The 26,696-nt window shown below is 41.3% G+C and overlaps 1 protein-coding gene across 1 annotated transcript in view; it reads right to left on the bottom strand.

Moving 5' to 3' along the window:
* Positions 1 to 26,696, bottom strand: part of LOC120991085 (vomeronasal type-2 receptor 26-like) — a 243,918-nt gene that overhangs the window by 170,142 nt on the left and 47,080 nt on the right. Inside the window, exon 2 of the mRNA XM_040419974.1 lies at positions 11,593 to 11,884. Coding sequence (XP_040275908.1) covers positions 11,593 to 11,884 — 292 coding nt within the window. The remainder of the gene's footprint in view (positions 1 to 11,592; positions 11,885 to 26,696) is intronic.

Below are 26,696 nucleotides of genomic sequence, written 5' to 3'. Positions count from 1 at the left end.
TTTTGGCGTGTAGTACTGTTTTCTCAATATTTCATTTTAGCAGCGTTTTAAGCCGCGTTTACTCAACAACGCGACCTAACTGTTTATACAATTTTAAATAGTCAAGATATTATATTTATTGTAAAAAGAAAAACAGACAACATTTTATTTAAAACAGTTTATGTATAGTAAATAAAACATTACACACAAAGAAATTTTATTTACATGCAACGTAAAAATGTATGTAAAACAAATAAAAACATAAGATGTTTAATACAAAGAAAGTTTATATACAATCGCCAAAGTAAGAAAATTTACAACGTTAACCAAGCCGCTTGCAACAAAGGCGGGAGCCTCTTTTTAGGTAGTAATGAGCCGCGCGTCGACACAGTAGGCAATGTTAATAATAGTGTTGATCACGAATATTCGAATTTCAATTTTTTTTCGCAAATATAGGTACACCGAAAATTTCAAATATAGTTATAAATATTCGAAATTTCGAATATTCAAATTTTTTCCGATTTTTTTTTTCTTTTTTTTTTTCAGTACACATGATCCCTCACTGCTTCTAGCTTGTGGGCCAATAAGAAGGCTGCAGTGAATTTTGCTCTATATTCGTTTTTTTGAATATTCGCTATATTGCTATATATTCTTGTTTTAGAATATTACGAATATTCGAAAAAACAAAGTTTTAGCAATATAGAGAATATTTGAAAAAAATCGAATAGAGCAATTTAGCTAATATAGTGATATAATCTTTGTCTAATAGTTGTAAATTGAAAAATTTGCAATAAGAAATTCGAATCCGAAAATTTGAATTCCGAAAATTCGCATATTACACAATCATTACCTTTCCGATTTTTTGAGTAAAAAAAAAAAAATGGTGAATTTTCAAATTTGCGAATTTGACGAATATTCAAAAAAATATTTGCGAAATATCGCGAATTCAAATATGACCCCTGCCGCTCATCACTAGTTAATAACACCGGCGGTGTAAAAGGGCTTCAAGCCTCATCAAAGGGCTCACTCAGCGACCGCTTTTTCAAATTATCGAACAGTTCTCTTGTTCTTGTATTACCGATAACAGCATTCAGCTGTGCGATAGTCTCCATAAAATAGTCCCAACCGTGAGGTTTAATCTTAGGCAACCCGTGACTCTGGGTAGCTGTTCGAATCAGGTCAATAATGTTGTATCCGGGTACAGTTTGTTCTTTGTAAATGAATTCACCCATAGCGTTCCAATACGGCTTATTCCCTGAGCGGTACAGTTTACTTAACAATAGTTCTGCATTTTTTCTATAGCGTGTATTAATATTGTCAAGTATCTCTTTAGTATCTGTGCTGATTGAGGCGGCATTGTTGTTGATCGGTTTGCGACTGTGTAATCAGGTGTTAAAGTCGACATTTCTTTACCGGACTGTTTGAGCATTAAGTACCTCTGTAACACTGCTGTGTATCTCCTAATTTTTTTCATCATCTGAAAGGTAATTTCTGTGTAGTATTTCTCTAATCTCATCATCTAATCGTCGTATGGCGGTTTGGCGTATATCTGTTGTATCTACGGATGTTTTTTTAAGCCTGTCCAATTCATTTTTGGAAACCAGGAACATTTTCTCGGCATACTGCATTATGAACCACCAGCTGTATTAGCTATCAGGCTAGTGATTAAAGGTATTGCAAAGCCGAGCAAAGCACCTATAAAACCGCCGCTCTGGTTCACAATGCGCTTATTTCCTTTAATGGAGTACTTTTTATTGCTTAATTTCTTTATAGACCTACGCCATTTTTTCATTATATTTTTTTGGCGCTCTTTAAGAGTGATCTTTCCTTTAAGGATATTGAGAGCGATCTCGCCAATGATATCAAATCATTACTGGCGTTACGTAATATTGATTTTCGGGCCTTCAGATTTGTTTTGACTAATGCTTTTAAAAGATCCCAATTATGCTGGATCCTGTTCGACATCTTTATAGCACCAGCGACGCTAACAAAAATAACGATGTGAGATACCTAATTTTAGAGCTTCTTTTTGCACACATAAGCCACCGGCAGATCTGGTGGGAACAGACCAGTTCTGAGTCGTAGGTCCTCAGGCGTGTCAGATCTTAAATCTACAAGTAAATAGCCGTAAGGCTTGTGTGTAGCATCTTCAAAAGCTTCTAAAAAGAAACGTGTTTTACCGGGGTACATCTGCCGAGCCAGCGTAATAACCTGTCATTTATCACGAGGGTTCTTAAAAAGGACCATGTATTTAGTGTTTAAATTTATGGTTCGGCTTTTCTTTCCCTGACAAAAAAAAACGTTTTGAAAGCGATACATAATGCTCAAATTTCTGAGGTGTACGTATTTGGTGAATGCGTTTTGTATTTCAAGATTTTCACAAGCCGTCTCCATAAGATCATCAACAACAGCCAAATATACCTTGTCCGTTGGAAATAGATCAGCGTCTGTAAAATTTTGCGGGACCCCCTCGATAAACCGGATATTTGTAAACAAACGGGTTAGTTCATCATACAATTTCTGCCAACACGCGTAAAACCAAATGACATTATCAGGTTTGTGCGACATTAACGTATCCAAGTGTATTAATAACTTAACAAAAAAACTCTTTCCGGAATTTGAGGGTCCTGCTAGAATACACGAAAAAGGGTGTTGAAATTGAGCAGTCATGTTTAATAGCCAAAAGGCACCCTTGTAAAGTCATCCGTCAGCTGTCTCTTTGTGTAGACGCACTTTTGCGTTTTACGTAACAGTCTTGTCTCTATGGTCAACGCTTCCTATTTCTGAAATTGCCGTCTTGCTCGATACCTATTGTTTTCTGAGTCTCGGGGCAGGTGTTGTGTGAGTAATCCAACACAAGGTCTTTTAAACTGTCAAAATTAACAAGCCGTGTGTTAGCAACGTTGAGTGTTATACCCTTAACCTTCAATATGGTTTTACCGTTGTGAAGTTTGTATCCATAAGTCTTTGGGCTGGCGGATACAAACTCGGTAACGTGGGCATCGTCCGGTATTTCACTAGTTAGTTCACCGAGAAAATCACCCAAGGGTGGAGTCCATTCAGACCCCTTACTCACGAATATGACGTATTCTGTGTCGTGATAAAGACAACGTTCCTGCAGTCTGTCTAGGAGCTTGTATAATTCGAGTCTGGCATAGGAGGTTGTAAAACAGGCTATAAAAATGTTAGTTTTTTTGTTGTGGGTGTAGCGCTCTTTTACACAGCGCCAATTGACTATGGCCGTATCATCATCGATGAAATTAACCTCGGAGAGGTCGTAGTACGGCACAAAAGCTAATTTGAAAAGTTCATCAGGGTCCGTGACTATGCTGGTACGTGACAAGTTAGAACGCTGTCCAAACTTACCCCACAAAGAGTTTAGGAACTGTTTTGAAATTTGTCTTTTTGCTGGGTTTACAGCTATCTTATCGGACATCTTCTTTTTTTTAAAAATGCATCTATGTAAGCCGTTTTTTCAGAATCTGTTTTACACCAACTGGGATAACCGGAAGCCTCCTGTTTATCTCTGAGGTGTAATTTGATGTACAGGGCGAACAGATCATCTGTTGTGTTCGGAAAATGCCAGATCTCGTAGATCTCGGCAATCCTGTAACCTTTTTCAACAGCTAAAACTAGTTCTATGGTGCACCATGTACCGGTCAGGGAACGCTCGTCGTCTGTGTGGCTGCAAATGTCTTTCTGACAGTTCGAGGCGCATGTGTAACATAGCGGAAACATTAGTTTTTTATTTAGCTTTACAGGCAGGACCGGAAAAAATAAATCTCTGGGCGGGTACACTTTAACTCTGGCAATGCCAAAGTATTTTTTGATGTAACCAAAATGATCATAAATGATTTTTGGGTGTCCTACAGGGTAAGTCTTAGTTTTATTAACAAAAGTGTACAGACTGGTGAAATCGTAATAATGCACTGTTTCATCGGGCTGCACCTTGTGATAAAGTTTAATGGCGTTAGTGTGACCGCCGTAAAGAACGTCACGAGGTTCAAAAGGAGTCGGGAATTTCATTTTAATCAGAAAGTCTTTGACCCTCGAATCGTTTGCAATGTTCCCACAGGACGCGGACCGTAAATCCTTGTCTCTGTAGTCGGCTTTTCCTGACTAGGAAAGATTGGTACAGCTGCCCGTAGGACGATTTAGTAAGCTCGTTGCTGTCATGCGCGTTATAGCACACAGGACACCCGTGATAAAAACAGCCCTGAAATTCAAAAGCAGTGTGTTTACCGTTAACAAACGCATACCCGTCACCGCCCTCTGAAGCGTGTTGTATAGAAATGCCTTTAGCATGTTCAATGTACATGAGCCACTGTATAGCGGGTGTTGAAAATCGTTTCAGGGTCTTGTGGTAATTATCTGCAGGGACAATCGCTATGGTATTTTTGGGTAGAAATTTAAACCGGTACATAGCCATGCACACGGATACCAATGTGATAAGCTGGAGCGGATCAATACATTTAGTTACTGTTCTGTATTTCTTTTCACGTTTAATGTATTGCAGAACTTTTTCCGTCATGGCCATAATCGTGTCCCTGTAACACTCACAAGCCCTTCTCAAAACCTTAACATCCTGCTTACAGTAAGCTTTTAACTCTTCCTAAAAATTAAAGGTGTAATTTTTATGTTTCTCGTACCAATCCGTGAATTCTTTTTTCTCACCGGGCATCATGTAATCGACGCCGTAATACCTAGCGGTCGGTAGGACGCCTATGTAGTTTTGATTTTCTGCCGTGTTGAAAAAATTCGGGAAGTGACCCTTGGCGCCTGAAAAACCCATAGCCTCGGGCATCTTGCTGAGCTTCATAGGCATGAAATTCAGCGAGTCTATAAATCTAATAAGTCCTTCAGGGTAACGCACATTAACCGACCGCTTTGATTTATAATATCAATATTTAAAAAATTTCATTAATCAACTTCTGTAAAGCAAAATTAGCGTCATAGCGTCCTGCATTGTGAGCTATGAACGTGTACCCCGAAAACTTACCGTCAGCATAAAATCGCACAAAGTCACAGGATTTTCCGCTAAAATGCCAGGAGGTTGGGCCGTATAGTGTGGTTGCATAAATGAAATTGGGTATATGCAAGCCTGTTTCTTGCATGCATTCAAAATCGTAAAAGATATACTTGTCAGTAATTTTTTTGGGATTGTATGGCTGCATGTAACAAACATGGTTGTCAAATTTGTCAACCTGTCCGCCGCAGATGGTGCATTTCTTACAAAGAGCGTTATTACTAAGTGCCAGGTTTCTATGTGTTTCAAAACAATCCTCTTAACGACAATACGTCCTACATATCGGGCAACGTGTATTATTAGACTGCTCAACACAATTCGGTCTCTGGCACACTTTATAAAACTGCATACACCCGTGTCGATATTTATGTTTGTATACCGTGCAACAAACGTCGCAAAAATAATCGAAACCGATAAAGCTTTTAGATTTTTTATGCCATAATAATGCTTTTCATGGTGCAATATATAGACGGTCTTTTCTTTAGCTGTGCGGGCTGTGTGATAATAACGCCACTGACCCCTATTGTGGTACAACGTCACTAAAAGACACCAAATACCCCTCGGGTATTTGTAAGTCTCTATGCAGTTGTCGAGCTTTCTCTAACAATGCGACGTCGCTCAAAGCACCACCCTCCAAAACAGCATAAACACTAGCGGCCAGGCAGACGTTATTATTGTAATTATTAAAATCGTATAAATGTTGTTTTTTACAATCAATAATCCGACTATATGTGATACCGCCCAAACGCCTTCTGGCCCCACCACGTCGACACCTGACAATGATGACAACTAGTTTAAGTGTATTACCGGCTATGCACTCCGCGTTACTCTGTAATGCGTTAGCGATATTGTCCAAAAATATTTCGACTCTAAATCCATCTCTAGATTAGCTATTAGAAAAAATCGAATCAAACGTTTCTCCGCCGTCTAAACGCAATTGTATGAAATCACCCGGATCAGCGTCCCGTAAAACCCTATCTAACAATGTCTGTATAGAAGCGTGTATTGCATCAAGAGCGTCAACAAATGAGCGAATGGATTCGAGGTTAGCGAATCTGAAGTGTTCCGTGTAAATGGCACTATTAAAATTCGCTAAGTCACGCTGTTGATGGTATACACATTCTAGATAAACGGATCTAACGCTTTGTGGTTCAGGGGGTTCGTCTGTAACATCCATGTTATAGGTCATGTCGTGATTTTGTGGGTCGCCTGACTGAATACGCTTTGATTGTGTATTTGAAGGTCTGTTAGTGTGCGAGCTGTTTGGACGACTGTGCTCCGCTTGCGCAGTCTGCGATTGCTGATGTGTTTGTCCAGCATTCAGATAGCTATTTTGTTCGGACGTGCCGGCGGCGCATTGTTATGCCAGCGATGCCTTTTTTCTCTAGCTATTTTAGAACGTTTAACTGAAAAACAGATTTTTATAGCCTGTTTTAACTTTCTAACCCTAGCACTTACAGTTGTTTTTGCGCTTTTAAAAGGTTGTCCACCTCCACCAGTCATCATTAGTCAGTCTCTGTCTAGCAGCTCTTTTTCAAGAGCGTCAAGATGCGTAATCAGTCGTGTGTATTTGTTACGCGTAGCGTGTATTTGCCCCGCAGTAATTTTGTTGGGACTGTTAAACGCTAGAGACGTAGAGTCTTTAATGTAACATTTTAAATACATCACCACACGTGCCATTTTGTCGTTACATTTCGCAATATCCCTCAACGCGTCGTACATCTCTCCACCCCGGCAATACCAGGAATGGACAAGAGGCGCGTATCGCTGTTGGGGTTCGCTTATCTGTTGTACGTTGCTGCATGTGTCTGGCGTATCAAATGTGATGTGCTTTTTACAAAGTATTACATCTTGCGTATTGGGTATTGGTGTTATGTCGCATAAAGCTGTAATATCATTTATTACGCTAGTTGGCTCACCACTCTGCAGAACCGGCTGCGGCGTTGTTAGAATTCCAGCTATCGGTGTAAACTGTTCCTGATGATGTTTTGTGGTTGATCGTCGTCTCTATTTTTAACGACGCAGGATTTGGTGTTTTCTTTTGGCTGAAATTTAAAGACAAACAAATAAAATTTAAAGAGAAACATTAAGATATAAGTATTAAGAATTTTAAGCGTGCTAATTAAAGCAGAGCGCGGCGTACTTTTATTAAAAATTTAAAGACAAGCAGCAAGATGTAAGTATTAAGAACTTCAAGCGTGATAATTAAAGCAGAGCGCGGCGTAATAATAATTGACTTATAGACAATGTTTAAATATATTACAGCAACAATGCGTTTTGGTCCTTACGCTCTTTGCCCCGCTTGCGACGTTTTTGTAGGGAATCATCGGCGAGTGTCGCGATGCCGACAATTGTATACATTTTTCTTTTCAGTGCTGCGTTTTAAAAAAGTGTATTAGAAATATAGATAATGTTTAAAACAACATCAAAGACGTTGATCGAGCCTTACGTGTTATGGCTAGCCGGGTTGTCTGTTTCATTTCAGGTCGCCCTGGGGTTGTGAGATTGATAACTCGCGCCGGATCGTTCTCCTTTAGATCGTAAGAATTGTTGTTGCTAGTAACTGCCATGTTTGAATGTTCTGTATTTTCAGTATTAACGTTTCCATTCACAATTCTTAAAATGTCTCGGATTTGATCATCTGTAATAAACGTGTATGAGATATAACTTGCGCAAAAACTATATATGTAATAAAAGCATAAGATAGTTATACTCACCGATCAAGCAAGGAATCGTTGAATTGTAATCAGGTTCGTTTGAAATGTCAGTATGGGCTATCCCCATACTGTGCGCCTTGTCTGAAAGCAGTTGTGCCCCACCACCACTCATGTACGACTCATAAAAATCGTTGGCCGCGAAAAGCAGCTGTGCATCGGGGATAATGTCGTCTCCCCATAAATTTTGGTAAGAATCCATCTAAACAAATTGTATATTGTTAGTTAAAATATAGCAACATTTGTATGCTGTAAAAGAAAATACATTTAGTTATTGGCGCATTACGCCCTATAAATAAGCACAGTTACATAGATACAGATAACATAAGTCATATTCAATAAATAGTGAAAGATTTAAAAGCATAACAGACAAATGGCGCTTACCTTTTGAGGTGTTTAATGTCTTGGTGACCTATGCTTGTCCTTGTATACGTATCTCTGTGCTAGCCCTGCACAGACTGTGTCCTGTTTATATAGGCGGGTCCTGTGGCACCTATTAGCATATTCATTAGTTAATGTCTCTCAAATAGTTAGATTATGTTTTATAAGAATTTATATGTTTATTACAGGCCTTTTTCATGTCTGAATCTTAATTTTATATCAAAAGCTTATCAAAATGTTATAAATGGGCTTATCAAAAAGATTTTATTAAAAAAGGATTTTTATAAAAATGAAGTTTATGAAACTAGGCGTGTTATCAAAATAGGATTTTATCAAAATGAAACTTATCAACCTGTATAATTTGATATAAATTCATATCAAAGTGGGTGGCTTTTATATCAAAAGCTGTGTGCTTTTGTCTTCATTTGGAAACTGCTGGACATTAGATGTCACCATCTGTAGTAAGATGTCATAACCTTTGCAGGATAAAGCCATGCTTTAAACAGATGTGCTTTTGTTTTAATTTGTAACTGCCGGACATTAAATTTTAAAATCTGTAGTAAGATGTCATAATTTAATTTGTAAACTGCCAGGCATTAGATGTCACCATCTGTAGTAAGCTGTCAGGAATCTCTCAAAACCTCAACATCCTGCTTACAGTAGGCTTTTGTCTTCATTTGTAAACTGCTGGGCATTAGCAGTAATCTGAGAAAAATGTCTGGGAGGATGTCACCATCTGTATTAAGATGTCATGAATCTGAGAAGCAATATAAATTTTAATCTCAAGCACTATAAATTCAATATCAAGCATTATAAATTTAATATCAAGCAATATAAAAGGGGCGGGAGTATCTGTATAAAAGGGAGCGTGGTACCTGTAACTTTGCAGTTTGATGAAACATATACCTCCTTACTACTCATACTGATAGGGAAATTAGAGTCCCATTGGGGGGAGCTTGATGCTAACGTCTGCAGCATATTTCAGTGCTATATAAGTGGATAAAATAAATTAATAAAATAAATACTCTCCACATGTGAAAAATTTGGTGGTGCAACACTTTTTACAAAGGTATTGTGACCACGTTTAGGAGAGTGTCTGAGCATGTCAGCCATTGTCATGTGGCTAAGAGGGCCTTCCTAGACATGCAGCAACAACGGTCTGCCTTTGCACTTCTTGATCTGTGACTTTCCAAATCACTGGGTTTCCTTCTTGCAAATTCTGCACTGTCTCTATGACCAGCATAAAGAAGTCAATGATTATATCATATACCAGATCACCTCCGCAGTGAATATGTGTCATTTTGAACTCAGGCAGTGGCTAGTTATCAGAGACATGTTTGGCATGCTAAGACCCTCTGAAGAGGCCACTAGATTTGTGAGTAGAGACCATAGCAGCATCTGTGATGTCACACCCTGAAATTTATACTAGAAACAACTCACACTGATGCAATAATTGATGGTCGATAAAGAACAGCTTCAACATCTTACCTGCAGCTGTTGGTGACCTACAGGGACAAAGTTGCATGGAGGAGGTAGTTGTGGAGGATAAGGAACTAAGAATGGAGGAGGAGAAGGAGTTAGGCCTTGGGTTGCGGGAAAATGCACAATTTTTCTGCAAGAAGGCAAAATGTTTTAATGTGTTTTGCACGTGCGTAAGAAAAATCGGCATGTTTGGTACCCAGACCTGGACCTGGACTTCTTCGCAGAAGTTCGGGTTTCGGTTAGGTGTTCTGTAGATTTTATTATTTTCCCTTATAACATGGTTATAAGGGAAAATAATAGCATTCTTAATACAGAATGCTTAGTAAAATGTCCATTGAGGGGTTAAAAATAATAAACAAATTTAACTCACCCCATCCACTTGGTCGCGTAGCGGATCTCCTCTTTCTTCAGGACCTGGGTAAAGGACCTTTAATGACGTCACTGCGCTCATCACGTGTTCCATCATCATGGTGACCATGTGATGGATTATGTGATGGGCCATGTGACGTGCGCAGTGATGTCACCAAAGGTCCTTTTCCCCCAGGTCATCAAAGAAGAAGAAAGAAAAGAAGCCAGGCTGCGCGAACAAGTGGATAAGGTGAGTTTAATTATTTATATATTTTTTTTTAACCCATCCATCCCTAATTTACTTAGCATACTGTATTAAGAATGCTATTATTTTCTCTAATAACTATGTTATAAGGGAAAATACTAATGATCGGGTCCCCATCCCGATCCTCTCCTAGCAACCATGCGTGAAAATCGCACCGCATCCGCACTTGCTTGCGGATGCTAGCGATTTTCACGCAGCCCCATTCACTTCTAAGGGGCCTGCGTTGAGTGAAAAACGCACAATATACAGCATGCTGCGATTTTCACACAATGCACAAGTGATGCGTGAAAATCACCGCTCATGTGCACAGCCCCATAGAAATGAATGGGTCCGGATTCTGTGCGGGTGCAATGCGTTCACCTCACGCATTGCACCCGTGTGGAAAACTCGACCGTGTGAAAGAGGCCTTAGTGGGGTAGGGTGACTTTGCATAGAACCTAATAAGAGAAGGCTGACACCCAGAGCAAACAGCCTCAATCAGCCATGAGAAACACAGCTTTTACATCTATCTCTATATGCCTGTATGTGATGAAATAGAGGGTTATAGCCCAGCTTTTTAGTGGAATAAGTTAAAAAATCTTTATTATTTTTTGTGTTTTTACAATTTATCTCAGGCAGTGAATTCTTATTATTTGAAGATTGAAACATTTAGATGTATTACTGTGAGTATTTACACTAGAAAGCAGAATTCCTAAAGGGCTGACTAGGATAGAATATTAAAGGGAACCTGAAACTATGAAAATGCAAAATAAGGTACATCCCTCATTGCACTGAAGGCCTGTGTAACAGTCCTACAGGCTCACCTGAGTCAGAGGACCGCTGGCTGGAGGTAGGAGTGGAGCCCAGTGGCAAGGACCGCAGGCAGGTAGTAAGCGTGGTCAGACAATCAGGATGGCAACGGTGGTAGCAGTTCAGTAGGTAGGGATAAGGCAGAAGAGTAGTCGGTAGGCAATTCCTGGTCAGCAGTGGACTTCCAGCAGTAGCAGGAGCAACAGATGAGGAGAAGCTTGATCAAGGCTCAGGAGCTCAATAATCAGCAAACTGGAGTGCAAGGGGCTGGACTATATAGGGAAGTACCAGGTGTGGGGAATCAAGGGTAATGAGCAAGGCTAGGCAAGACTGAGGTTAACTAATAGGCTTCAGGGAGGAATGTCCAGAGAGGACGGTAGCCTAGTAAGCAGGGCTACCGCCTGGGATGTGGCTAGTCACGGGTTCGAATCCCGACAGCCTGTATATAGATACAAACCATTATATCATCAGAACAGCTAATCAGATTTTCTTTATATAGAAATGTCTTAATCAGCAGGTTCAACCCTACAAGACTGAATGGTTTAAAATGGTTAATCCTGCTGACATGTCCTTTCTAAGAACATTTGCTTACATTAACTTGTACTTACCTGTGTGTATCCATATAAGCTTAACAGCCGGGCCATAGAGAGAGTCGTCTCAGAATGTAAATCTCCAATAAAACCGATCACTGCATCCTTCTCCATACATGAGTAGTTTGGAGCTGTCACCGTGTGTCTGGACATTATCTGCAGAACATCTTTTATAACTTTATTCACATGTCCACAAGAGTCATATATGTGATATCCCAGAGTGACATTGGGCAGAATATCTGAACGCTTGTTAGTTGCCTCAATAGCAAAGAGAAAAGCCAACAGATGTGTATATTCTCTTGGATAAATCCTGTAGAAAAAGATAAAAAATTATTGCAAATGTGGTTCTCCACTTTTCCTATATATTTCCCATATCGTCTGTATAGGTTAGATTTCAGATTGACGGAGGCCAGACTGCCAGCACCCAGGCGATCCTCTGTATGAAGACAAAGCAGCTCTTGTATGATCAGTGTTATCTTCAGTGTTTACTGTTCCCTGTCGCTGCAATGTCACCAATGAGCAGAGATAATTACACCTCCTCTATCTCATTCACTTCCTGCACAGACAAGACACCTATGTTACAAATTTGTAATGCAATTATTGTGTTTCACAACGTTGGGTCAATACTGAGATTTCTGTACTATACAAATCACGTTGCAAACTAGTAATATGATAATGTGCCCTCCTGCCACCAATATAACAATGCAGCAAAAGCAGTAATTTTTCTGTCTACTGTATAATTTATGCTTATTTTAACTCTTATAAAAATTTAATTATGTCACGCTCGTGTGTGGGAGTAAAACACCACACCGAGTATAGGAGGGAAAAGGGGATACAGGAATAAGGCCTGGAAACTAGAGAAGGAAAATGGACACCTCCTAGAGAAAACCCTAACTCCAGTCCTGACAGACTACTAGTATGAACAGGCCCCAAAGGTAGGCAAGTTCATACACCGGATACCTAGAATCCTATCTCGCCCTATAGGACCCTGGAACTAATGTCAGGACTGAGTCTACCTGTTCTTCCAAAGTGAAGGACAAACAGGAGTCTAATGACAAGCAACATGGAAAGGCAACACACAGATATACAGTACAGACCAAAAGTTTGGACACACCTTCTCTTTCAAAGAGTTTTCTTTATTTTCATGACTATGAAAATTGTAGATTCACACTGAAGGCATCAAAACTATGAATTAACACATGTGGAATTATATACATAACAAACAAGTGGGAAACAACTGAAAATATGTCATATTCTAGGTTCTTCAAAGTAGCCACCTTTTGCTTTGATTACAGCTTTGCACACTCTTGGCATTCTCTTGATGAGCTTCAAGAGGTAGTCCCCTGAAATGGTTTTCACTTCACAGGTGTGCCCTGTCAGGTTTAATAAGTGGGATTTCTTGCCTTATAAATGGGGTTGGGACCATCAGTTGCGTTGAGGAGAAGTCAGGTGGATACACAGCTGATAGTCCTACTGAATAGACTGTTAGAATTTGTATTATGGCAAGAAAAAAGCAGCTAAGTAAAACGAGTGGCCATCATTACTTTAAGAAATGAAGGTCAGTTAGTCAGCTGAAAAATTGGGAAAAATTTGAAAGTAAGGGCTATTTGACCATGAAGGAGAGTGATGGGGTGCTGCGCCAGATGACCTGGCCTCCACAGTCACCGGACCTGAACCCAATCGAGATGGTTTGGGGTGAGCTGGACCGCAGAGTGAAGGCAAAAGGGCCAACAAGTGCTAAGCATCTCTGGGAACTCCTTCAAGACTGTTGGAAGACCATTTCCAGGGACTACCTCTTGAAGCTCATCAAGAGAATGCCAAGAGTGTGCAAAGCAGTAATCAAACCAAAAGGTGGCTACTTTGAAGAACCTAGAATATGACATATTTTCAGTTGTTTCACACTTGTTTGTTATGTATATAATTCCACATGTGTTAATTCATAGTTTTAATGCCTTCATAGTCATGAAAATAAAGAAAACTGTTTGAATGAGAAGGTGTGTCCAAACTTTTGGTCTGTACTGTATATATAAACAAAATACAAAAGGGGAAGAAAACACTTATCTTCAAGGAAACTTTGGTAGCACCTGGAACCAAACACAGGCAAACCAAAAGTCCAACTGAAGCTACAAACCGCAAAGCATAGTGGGAGAAACAACATTAAATAGAGAATGTAAAATGACTACAACAGCTACACCTGGGGAAAGAAGGTGTGGCAAGCACCAGAAACAAAACAGACCTCATTTGGTTCAAAAGGAAAACATGTCAGATCAAACCACGTGTTGCCAGTCTCACCGATCTCCTGCCAGCTGTCGCGGGAATGTCCATATGTCTCGGAACGTCCATCACAGTACCCCCCCCCTTCTATGGGTGACCTCCGGGCACCCAGGACCAACCTTATCCGGATGAGACCTGTGAAAGGCTTTCACTAAATAGCTGGCATTCATGTCAGATGCCAGTGCCCACATCCTCTCCTCTTGTCCATAACCCTTTTAGTGAAGAAGATACTGCAGAGATCTACAGAGAACTCGAGAGTCAATAATCTTGGCGATCTGGAATTCCAAACTGCCGTCCACCATGACAGGGTTGGTGGCAAGGGGAACAACTCCAAAGGTTCAACATATCTCTTCAACAAAGATTTGTGAAATACATTATGAATTTTCAGAGCCTGAGGACGTTCAAGAAGAAAAGCTACAGGATTAATAATGTCAGGTTGGTCCTGGGTGCCCGGAGGTTACCCATAGAAGGGGGGGTACTGTCACGGACGTTCCAAGACATAAGGATTGAAACTGGCAACATGTGGTTTGATGACATGTTTTCCTTTTGAATTAAATGAGGTCTGTGTTGTTTATGGTGCTTTACACACCTTCTTTCCCCAGGTGTAGCTATTGTGGTCATTTTATATGGACCAATAAACTTTGGACCCAATTTCCAAGAAGGAACATTCAATTTAATATTTCTTGTGGACAGCCACACTAAATCACCCACACTTAGGTCCGGACCATTCATACGTTTCCTGTCAGCCACACGTACACTTGTTGCCCATATTTATTAAAATGATTTTGAATTTTCCACCATATAGAAGACAGTGATGATGAAAAACTTTCCTCCTCAGGGATAACGGAAGTATCCGAACCACAGAATGTGCTAAATTGCGGGTCAAACCCATATGCCCCAAAAAACAGCAACTTACCAGTGGACTCCTGTCTACGATTGTTTATGGCAAACTCTGCCAAAGACAAAAACGAGGACCACTCCTCCTGGTTCTTAGAGACAAAACATCTTAAGTAAGTCTCCAGACTGATTAGTGCGCTCCGTCTGTCCATTCGTCTAAGGATGAAAAGCAGAAGAAAAAGACAGTTGTACCCCCAGCCGAGTACAGAACAGAATCTGGACACAAACTGAGTCCAACGATCCAAAACCATGTCAGAGGGAATGCCATGAATTTTCACAATGTTGTCAATGTTAGCATTAGGTAGGCCAGGTAATGCTATAAAGTGCACCATTTTACTAAAACGATAAACAACCACCAGAATAACTGTCTTTCCAGATGAATTTAGGAAGGTCAGTAATAAAATCCATAGATAAGTAAGTCCATGGTCTGGACAGGATGGGCAAAGGAAGTAGAGATCCAGAAGGTCGACGATATGTCACCTTAGCGAATGCACAGAAACTACAGGCCGACACATAGTCCTCAACACATTTTCGCAAACCCCGGCCACCAGAATCTACAAGAGATGAGATCGGCAGTGAATCTACTCCCGTAAGAACCGTACAGTGATGTTCCTCAAACACCTTATAATGCAATTCTGATGAAACAAACAATTTCCCAGAGGTGCAAGACTCCAGTGCGTCTCCCTGAGCCTCTAATACCGTCACCTCTAGGTCAGGGTATAGAGTGGACATCACCACCCCCTCCAACAGTATCGGGCTCGGATTTTCAAAATCACCACCTCCAGGAAAACTACGTGACACGGCATCTTCATTGATGTTCTTAACCGCAGGACGATAAGTGACAATGAAATTGAATCTGGTGAAAAACAAAGACCATCTGGCCTGCCTCGGGTTCAGTTGTTTCACTGAATCCAGGTAAGCCAGATTTTTGTGATCTTTGAACACCGTGATTTGATGAATCGCCCCTTCCAACCAATGACGCCACTCCTCAAAAGCCAACTTAATGGCCAGCAACTCTCTGTTACCCACATCGTAATTTCTCTATGCGGCAGAGAGTTTTTTAGAGAAAAATGCACATGGGCGCCATTTACCAGGTGATGGGGACTGTGATAAAACTGCTTCTTCCCCCACCTTGGACGCGTCCACTTCCACAATGAAAGATTGTGATAAATCCGGCTTCACCAACATAGGGGCATAAGAGAAGCAATTTATTCTCTCTTAGGATCTGTAACACCTGTCTAACCTGATCCTGATGAGTCTCCACATCTGGAGAATAAATTAGTATGTCATCCAAATGCACGACAACGAACCTCCCCACTAGGTGATGAAAAATGTAATTCACAAAATGCTGGAAAACCTCAGGAGCATTGGTCAACAGTGATGGCCAGTTGGCATTGTTCGCCCACGAACATATGCGGGCTGCCATCTTTTTTCACAAGTCCGGCGAGGCACAGGTAAGCCCTTACCTGTGCCTGTGCGCGAGCCGGTCTGAAAACAAGTGCGGTCAGCGGGAGCAGGCAGTTCCGAGAACAGCCACCGGGAGTCTTTATCGGGCTGTTCTCGGAACTGCCTGCTCCCGGTGACCGCATTTGTATTCAAACCGGCTCCCGACACAGGCACAGGTAAGGGCTTACCTGTGCCTCGCCGGACTTGTGAAAAAAGATGGCAGCCCGCATATGTTCGCGGGCGAACAATGCAAACTGGCCATCACTGTTGGTCAACACAAAAGGCATGACCAGGCTCTCAAAGTGACCCTCTGGGGTATTAAAAGCCGTCTTCCATTCATCCCTTTCCTTTATCCTGACCAGATTATATGCCCCCCTTAAGTGCAACTTGGAGAACACCTTGGCATAAACAATCTGGTTAAACAAATAGGAATCAAAGGAAGGGGGTGAGGATCACGGACAGTAATTCGATTGAGCTTATGGAAACCCAGGCATGGCCTAAGAGTTCCCTCCTTTTTTTAACAAAGAAAAATCCGGCTGCCACAGGAGATTTGGAAGGTCTTATGTGTCCTTTAGTCAAACTCTCGGTAAAATACTCGCTCATGGCCATTCTTTCAGGTACAGAAAGGTTATACACCCTAGATTTGGGCAACTTGGGAATAAGCTCTGGGAATAAGGTTCATAGGACAATCATATTCCCGATGCGGAGGTAAATCCTGGCATCCACTTTCAGAAAATACATTGGCAAAATCAGATATAAAAGAGGGTAATGTTAAAGTGGTTAAAGCAGAAAAATATATAATCAGACAATTGTCAACTCAATAATCAACCCAATCCATAATCTGTCTAGCTTGCCAATCGATGGTTGGATTGTGCTTGCTTCACCATGGTAAACCCAGAACCAACGCAGCAGGGAGACCCTCCAACACAAGACAATCGAGGAACTCCTGATCGGATGTCATGCACCATCTGAGATAAACACTTCTGAGTTAGAGGTGCAGAATCATTAGCAAAAATAGAAATGTTTTTCTCTAATGCATTGGAGACTTATTTTTATGAACACTTATGCAAAGTAGTAGCATGAATATGCATATAAATGCCATGTATCTACTCTTTGTCATATAGTTCTGAAACAAGATTTACATTTTTATATAAAGCAATGAAAGTATTCCTGTGAATTGAAATTAAAAACAAAAAAAAGGAAAAATAAATAAAAGAGAATAAAAGAAAATCAAAATCAGAGTATTGCTTCATCTCCTCCTTTTATGGAGATTGTACATATGAAGATACTGTATATAAACTAGTGTTGATCGAACACCAAAGTGCTCGTGTGCTCAAGGCAAACACATCAGTATGCTTGTGTGCTCTACCGAGAACAATGGAAGTCAATGGGAGAACCCCAGGAACCCCCTGCTAGGAAAAGAAGAGGGTGTCTGGTTCACAAAAAAAGGTTAGAAATTGATGGAAACCCCATTAAAATGGTTTGGAAACAGCATTAAGAGGATAGCTGGATGCGTATTGGACTCCTATTATCTAAGACATACAGGGAGTGCAGAATTATTAGGCAAGTTGTATTTTTGAGGATTAATTTTATTATTGAACAACAACCATGTTCTCAATGAACCCAAAAAACTCATCAAAGCTGAATATTTTTGGAAGTAGTTTTTAGTTTGTTTTTAGTTTTAGCTATTTTAGGGGGATATCTGTGTGTGCAGGTGACTATTACTGTGCATAATTATTAGGCAACTTAACAAAAAACAAATATATACCCATTTCAATTATTTATTTTTACCAGTGAAACCAATATAACATCTCAACATTTACAAATATACATTTATGACATTCAAAAACAAAACAAAAACAAATCAGTGACCAATATAGCCACCTTTCTTTGCAAGGACACTCAAAAGCCTGCCATCCATGGATTCTGTCAGTATTTTGATCTGTTCACCATCAACATTGCGTGCAGCAGCAACCAGAGCCTCCCAGACACTGTTCAGAGAGGTGTACTGTTTTCCCTCCTTGTAAATCTCACATTTGATGATGGACCACAGGTTCTCAATGGGGTTCAGATCAGGTGAACAAGGAGGCCATGTCATTAGATTTTCTTCTTTTATACCCTTTCTTGCCAGCCACGCTGTGGAGTACTTGGACGCGTGTGATGGAGCATTGTCCTGCATGAAAATCATGTTTTTCTTGAAGGATGCAGACTTCTTCCTGTACCACTGCTTGAAGAAGGTGTCTTCCAGAAACTGGCAGTAGGACTGGGAGTTGAGCTTGACTCCATCCTCAACCCGAAAAGGCCCCACAAGCTCATCTTTGATGATACCAGCCCAAACCAGTACTCCACCTCCACCTTGCTGGCGTCTGAGTCAGACTGGAGCTCTCTGCCCTTTACCAATCCAGCCACGGGCCCATCCATCTGGCCCATCAAGACTCACTCTCATTTCATCAGTCCATAAAACCTTAGAAAAATCAGTCTTGAGATATTTCTTGGCCCAGTCTTGACGTTTCAGCTTGTGTGTCTTGTTCAGTGGTGGTCGTCTTTCAGCCTTTCTTACCTTGGCCATGTCTCTGAGTATTGCACACCTTGTGCTTTTGGGCACTCCAGTGATGTTGCAGCTCTAAAATATGGCCAAACTGGTGGCAAGTGGCATCTTGGCAGCTGCACGCTTGACTTTTCTCAGTTCATGGGCAGTTATTTTGAGCCTTGGTTTTTCCACACGCTTCTTGCGACCCTGTTGACTATTTTGAATGAAACGCTTGATTGTTCGATGATCACGCTTCAGAAGCTTTGCAATTTTAAGAGTGCTGCATCCCTCTGCAAGATATCTCACTATTTTTGACTTTTCTGAGCCTGTCAAGTCCTTCTTTTGACCCATTTTGCCAAAGTAAAGGAAGTTGCCTAATAATTATGCACACCTGATATAGGGTGTTGATGTCATTAGACCACACCCCTTCTCATTACAGAAATGCACATCACCTAATATGCTTAGTTGGTAGTAGGCTTTCGAGCCTATACAGCTTGGAGTAAGACAACATGCATAAAGAGGATGATGTGGTCAAAATATTTGCCTAATAATTCTGCACTCCCTGTACAATAGACAACCACACAAAGGCTATATGCCAAAAGCCAGGTATATGCAAGCCATCAATCTATCCATGAGACAGATGACAGGCTTAGTCAGCATACCATACAATAGCAGCCTTGTGCACTATGAGACATTTCAAACCTCTCTCATCTGACTGAGAGCCATTTAGTCTTAAAGTTACTTCAGATCTGTTGGATGGCTTGGGTGGACCTGCGCACCTAGATCAATATCATTAGGGAGGCAACAAGTTTTCTGATTGTCCTAACATAATATTCAATAACCTTTCTATACAGTTTTGTCATGTAAAAACTCATTTGCATAAACATGGGCATATGGGAAAGACATGCAAATGAGCAGAATCTGCCTTGTTTTTCAGCTGAAAAACATTTTGCATGGAAAATTTGCGATCTACACTACTCATGAACTCATCTATTGGTTTCATAGTCTTATGACAAGATTATTAGTGTGGCCTTTTGCATGGAAAATTTACGCTAAAAATGCTGCGAACAGCAGCTCGGCCGAGTATGCTTGCTCAACATTAATATAAACTAGTTAATGGCTCATTGTGGTTTTAGCTTCATATTTATCCCTTCCTCCTTCCAGCCCCTCTCAGTATTCCTCTCAGTACCCCGGTCTCTCTCTGTATTCATCCAATCTCGGCTTGTGCCTCAGGCGAAAACAATCCAACTCTCTGTTATTCATGTTTTCTTATATTTCTCAAATTTGCCTATACAGTGGTTTTTCAGATCCATAATCTTCTCGTATGTGCATGTCTTATCTGTCCTTGACCTTATCTCTGCCATACAAGATATGCCAGATGTTTTCCAATGGTGGGCTATTGCCAACGTGGCAGCAAGACATATGTGTGCACTTATTATTCTCCCTTATATTAGTATATCTTCTAAACCTATGAATAAAAGTGCCATTGTTGGGGAGGATAATGGTTTCCAGCAATTTTAGAGATCAAAGAAAAAACTTCTTGCCATAGTTGAGTAAGGTGTGGACAGTCCCACAATATGTGGAAGAGAGTTCCACGACTCCTGCAGCCTCCCCAACACTCCGCGGAAGCCCCCGGGAACATACATTACAGTCTTTCAGGAGGATAATACCATCGTAGGATGTTTTTATTGCTGATTCATAGTGTGATGAGCATTTAAAGTATTTTGAGAGGTGAGTAAATGCTTTGCCCCATTGTGATTCTGAGTATGTGGTTTTAAGATCCAACTCCCAAGATAGTAAGGGAGAAGTCTTTTGAATTCTAACTTTCTCACCCAAAAGATCATATATATTTCTTGTCTGGGCAGTTTTTCCATAACTGGAACAGTTTGGTGCACGCAGAGGAGAAGAAGGGATCAGACTCACCTAATACATGTCTAATTTGGTGAAGTCCCTTTTAGAGATATCATACGTATGCATAAGCAATATTTAAGGCTTGAGCGTTTCCCCCTGAAAAAACAATGAGACATTATCCAATCCCTTCACCTCCCAGGCTCTCAAATGTAGGTGGGGGACAAAAAGCTCCAATGCTCTCATTGGAGCCCATTGGGCAAAGTTGAGGGTGCTTCTGGATGTCCTCATGTGAAACTGTTTCCAATTTTTTATTGAGAAACTAACCATAGCGGGAATATTCTTGAAAGTGAAAATGTTTGGAAAGGGATGCTATCAAGAGGGCTTTCAGAGAGCCTGATGGTATGGCAGACTGCTCCATTTGTACCCAGCTGAGAGAAGTATCCCCATCTCACTATTTCTTCATTTGCGACACTAAAGTGGCCAGAAAACAATATAATAATAATAATAATAATAATAATAATAATATATATGTGGCAATCCTATGCCCCACAATGTTTCTGCTTTTGTAGTATTTGGGCAGCTATTCAGCATTTTTTAGATTGCCAGATATAGTTGTTCAGTACCTGGGTAACTTTGTGGAAAAAGCTCTGAGGAGGTAGAATGGGTAAGGTACAGAAAATATATAAAAGTGTGGGTAGTGTAGGCATTTTAAAGGATGCTATGCACCCAATCCATGATATTTCTAGGAATAAGTAATGTTTCAGTTCCTGTTAGATGGAGTGCAATAGTGGGATGTACATACTTAGATTTATATAGGGATTGTATCGAGGGAGTTAAGTCTACTCCTAAGTATTTTATGTTTGTAGATTGCCAATCAAATGCATATTTTTGTTTGAGGTCATTATAGGTTTGGGCCTTGATATTAAGTGGGAGAATTTGTGATTTTTCAAGGTTCAATTTGTAATAGGAGAGTTTACCAAATTCCTGGAATATATTGAGGGAGTTTTGAAAGTACGTATCTGGGTTTGTTAGGGAGAGGATAATGTCATCAGCAAACAACAAAAGCTTAAACATAGAGGATCCCATTTGTAGACCTTCGATGGATTCATGTTGTCGGATCTCTTGGGCTAAAGTCTCTATGGTGAGTACAAATATCAAAGGAGATAATGGACATCCTTGACGGGTGACATTTGTAATTTCAAAGGAATCAGATAGCACACCATTCGCCAACACTCTAGCTGAAGGGGCTTTATAGAGCATTTTGATGGCATCCATGATGTAGCCAGTGAATCCCGAGTGATCCAAGACTGAGAAGGTGAATGACAAATTGATACGATCGAATGCCTTATCGGCATCCATGGTGACCAACAAGGCAGGACTTTTGGTTAGTTCTGTCTGGTCGATGAGGTTTAGAATGCGTCTAATGTCTGATGCTTGCCTACCTTTGACGAATCCAGCTTGATCTGAATGCACAATTTGAAGGAGTATGTTCACTATTCTAGAGGCTATGATTTTGGAAAATATTTTTATATTTGTGCTGAGAAGGGATATTTTGCAGAAATTTTGTGGTCAGCTTGGGTCTTTTCCTGGTTTAGGGAGGGTTACTATGGTGGCTGTACTGTCTTCCCTTCACTAACCATTGCATAGTTTTGTTAATGTGTGTGTTCATATGTGTGCCTACAGCGCCATCTAGTGACCTTTAGCTGTAAGTGCATCGTCTGCCTTGTTAAACTATGCATATTCATTAGGTCACCTGACTTCCTGCTCACAGTGCTTTGTGGGAATGAGACAGGCATCTTCTTCCTTTTTCTTTCACCTCTTGGAAGGAGCAGCTGCACTTTGTGTGTCTCTTACTAAAGCATTGTCGGTAAGGGATTTATTAATGTTTTTGTATAAGTTTTGTGTACATTGTGCTGTATATTCAGTTCTTGTATGTTCATTTTCTTATAGTTTACCTTATCTACTGCCGGTTAATAAAACCACAGACTACAGAAACAAGTCTCATCTTATTAACTAGTAGAATGGTGATATCTGCCTGTTGAACTGCATATAGACCCCGGGGGTACATGTTGTGAGAATAGGACAGTAAACGACGAATTCTATCAAGAGAGACGCACCTGACTACACAGAAGTCTGTTACGGTCCACGCAATATCTGCAAACGGACACCACAGCGACTTCTATACAGTCCAGTGCTGCAAGGGGATAGCCTCTTCAAGCAATGTAGACACATTTGATTGCATACCGTGACCGCTCTCTAAGCACAGCGACTGGCATTCCACAGCAGAGTAGTCCCCACTCAGTTAAGTGTCTTCACCAACACCATGTGGCGAAGCACAGTATCAATCTACAAGACAAAATCAGAGAGGGATGGATCCTCCAAGTCATCTTCCGTTAGCAATACGGCTGCCATTGCACGTGCAAACGCAGAAGCCGTGAAGGTGAAAGCAGCCTTTGCCGAACAAGAAATGAAGATGAAAGAAGAAAAGGCACAATTAGAGGCTGAGAAAGCAAAGCAACAGGCTTCAATAGAAATGCAAAAGGTCCTCTTAGATGCAAAGCTAGAGAAACTCGCCGTAGACAAAGAAACGGCAGCCGCCATAGCTGAAGCAGAGTTCTTGGAAGCAATGGAATACCCGAAAACCGAAAGTCACCGCAGTGTGCTTAGCCCGGAACTCGGCCAGCAAGATCCTGTACGACGCACTTCAGAGTACGTCCATCAACACTCTAGACCAAACAGCAATGCTGATCCATTCCCAGGAACCGAAGATGTCACCTATGTCACAGAGGAATCATTTCATCCAAAAGAAAGAGTCACGCTCGGAACCCAGTCCTACAAACAAGAGAGCACAGAGCCACGTGACAAAACTCCAGCTAACTTCCCTGCACAGCAAGGAAGCCAGCTTCCAGTCCAGCCTGCAGAGCCACCTTATCCTACAAGACGACATGAGATGGGCTGGCCTAAGTCAGAGACTCCATACAGGTATGATCACCCACCGCACTCTCACCGTGACTTCCCACCTCCAACCAACCTTAGTAGTAACCAGATCACAATAGACTTTGCCAGGTTCTTTACTAAACAAGAGCTAGTTACAAAGGGACTGGCGAAGTTCAGTGATCGCCCTGAAAACTATAGAGCATGGCGGGCCTCCTTTTATAACATTACAAAAGACTTGGGTCTGTCATGTAGTGAGGAGATAGACTTCCTTGTAGATCGGCTTGGAAAAGACTCTGTAGAACATGCCAAGAGAATCAGGTATATTAATATAAACTACTCAGAGACTGGCCTAAAAATGATCTGGGATAGACTTGATGAATGTTATGGTTCTGCAGAGATCATAGAAGATGCGTTGTTTAAAAGAATTGACAAATTCCCTAAAATATCTAGCAAAGGCTTCCAGAAACTTAGGGATTTAAGTGATCTACTGATGGAATTACAGGTTGCCAAAGCCGAAGGGGATTTACCGGGGCTTGCTTTCCTCGATACTGCCAGAGGTGTCAAGCCTATTGTATTAAAGCTTCCCCACAACCTGCAGGAGAAATGGGTCTCCCACGGGTCAAGGTACAAACATACCTACAATGTGCCATTCCCTCCCTTTAGTGTGTTTGTCGACTTTGTAAGGCAAGAAGATAATATTCGTAATGACCCTAGCTTTGATCTATCACAGTCTTGTGCCACTCCCTATGATCACAGACAACAGAAAGGATCAGTGGCAGTGCACAAAACTAACATTTCACCGGCAGATTCTTACAGGTATTACAACTCCTTCAGCCGCTACAAGTGCTGCTCATCAACATGACATATTGCCAAAGACTGCCAGTTTAGTGTAAAATGCACAAAATGCAACAACTCAGATCAGAACACGGCCCTACATCCTGGGCCTTTCCCATGGACCTTATCACAGAGTAACAGTGGCAGAGAGCATGGAACTCTGAAGCTAACCCAACAGCAGTTACTTCACAATGGTGGTCCAGCTACAGCATAACCCTGTACAAAAATATAATATATTATATATAAACTTTAATATAACAAAACAGCAAACATGTCCTTATGTGTCCAGGCTCACACCAGGCCACCCAAAGGATACTGCCAGGGAGTGGGGTAATTAACCCTAGTTCCGTATACTACAGCTTGGCCCTTAGCCCAGGGGCGGCCCCTAAAGGTGGAGCCCCCCTGTCCTCGAACCTGGCTAACAACTCCTATAAGGCCCTAGGGTGATGGGTGTAGGTAGTTAAACAAAAACTGGTGGGCTGGTATGGGCATAGACAGAGAGGATCAAAAAGATGCTACAAAAGCACCGTATATACAGCCCTGATGATAGGAACTACCATCCGGTACACGGTGCATAGGACTACAGAATAGCATAAAACACTTAAATAGGATAACTCAAGATGCCACAGAATTAAACTGTGGTAAATCCCAACGCGTTTCCCCCACGATGTGGGATCATCAGGGGGTGATAGGTAGAAATAGTAGAAATAAACAAATAGATTCAAACGGAATACAGGATAAACGGAAGGAGGCCCAGATACAGTTGGCGCATCCGTAACATAACCGTTCAGTATGTAGTGTCAGTTGTGACATTCAGTAATAAAATAAAAATTGTTTGGACCAGATAATAATCCTGGGAGGGACAAATAGACATATACCAACAGTCCTGAGGTATCAAACACGTATATCATACGTAAGAGAGGTAGATATCTGTAAAGAAAAGGAGGATATCCATATATCAATATGCATACATCTACACCGCACCACCAGATTAAAAAATGTGAGGGACCACCACCGGCATAGGTTATATTGAGAGGAATCACTCACAGTGTCTAGGGAAAATTCCATATATTGATAAAATCACCATCAGACTCGTAGATAATGCAAATAACTCCTTTGTGGATAATGGAGTACGCAGAGGCCAATCGTGTTAGTGATGTTCATACGGCGTAACACACATATCAATCACAAGGGTGAGCTAAAAACATAATAGAAAATTCAAGCCAAAGAGAGTTATACTACACTCCACCCTCGTAAGATGATATAGATGAATTAGGGAAGTAGGCATACCTTCAGATGTATGCTGGATCGTATCCATCCACCACTTAGGCAAGGTTAGCCTGTTAGATAGAAATGCACTATACAACAGAAAAGCATGTATTACAAGAACACCACTAAAGACAGCTCATGTCTAGGGGTGATATGGTCAGTTTACTTACTGTTGGTCATGAAGCCACAGATATGTATCCCCTCCCAGGGTCCAACTAAAAGTCTCTCAGAAGTGCCCCCTCTTATAGTGAACACCTAAAGTTCACTGATTGTGCATACCTGTGTATGGGCGGAGGCCCAAACCACTAGCCCTCATTGGTCCGATCCGTGTATCGTGTTGGGGTGCGAGTTGGTTCCATTGAAGTCAGCGTGCGTTCCACAGTGGAACGCACGCCGCGCGGCTTCCGGTATGAGCCCCCGGAAGTGGCGTCATCGGCATGTGCGCTCCAGCCTGGAGCGCACCTCCACAGCAAACTAATCGCATGGAAGGCGTGCAGTCATGACGTCATCTCCTCGGGTCCCTGCGTTCCAGCGTGGAGCGCAAACAGCCGGATCAGACCCATCTATATGGATAGGATAGAGAGGTGAGGGCTCATAATGAGACAGTTGTATTGCTCAATCAGGCCAGCACATGATGAGGGTAAAGGTGAATGGTAAAGTTGTCAATTAGAAGCAACAGTATCATCCAGCACCATACCTCCATATATATACATGGACCAAATGGGTATAATCATATAGAGTAGGTGATCAGGGGGACATGTGAAAAGGACAGAGGATTGTCGCGTGGATCGATAAAAAATGATGATAGAACGATATATGGTGAAAACAGTGAAACCATTTATCATCACTGTTAGAAATAATTACAATTTCGGTGCTTCACGCACCCGGCCCAGTTAAGGGACAAGAATAACGACCGAGCCCACCTGTTGCAGGGGCAGGATGAGGGGAGGGAAGGGGGAAGGGAAAGGAAAAGGGGAGAGGAAGGAGTAGAGGGACGATACGGATATATCGGAAACAGGCCAGAAGGCCAAGGAGCAAAACAGGTCACAGATAGCATGAAAAAGTCAATCTTTCATTTAACCCG

This window comes from Bufo bufo, chromosome 2, assembly GCF_905171765.1.
Source record: "Bufo bufo chromosome 2, aBufBuf1.1, whole genome shotgun sequence".
In the NCBI taxonomy this organism is placed as follows: Eukaryota; Metazoa; Chordata; class Amphibia; order Anura; family Bufonidae; genus Bufo; species Bufo bufo.
This window is presented reverse-complemented; position numbering and strand designations above follow the sequence as displayed.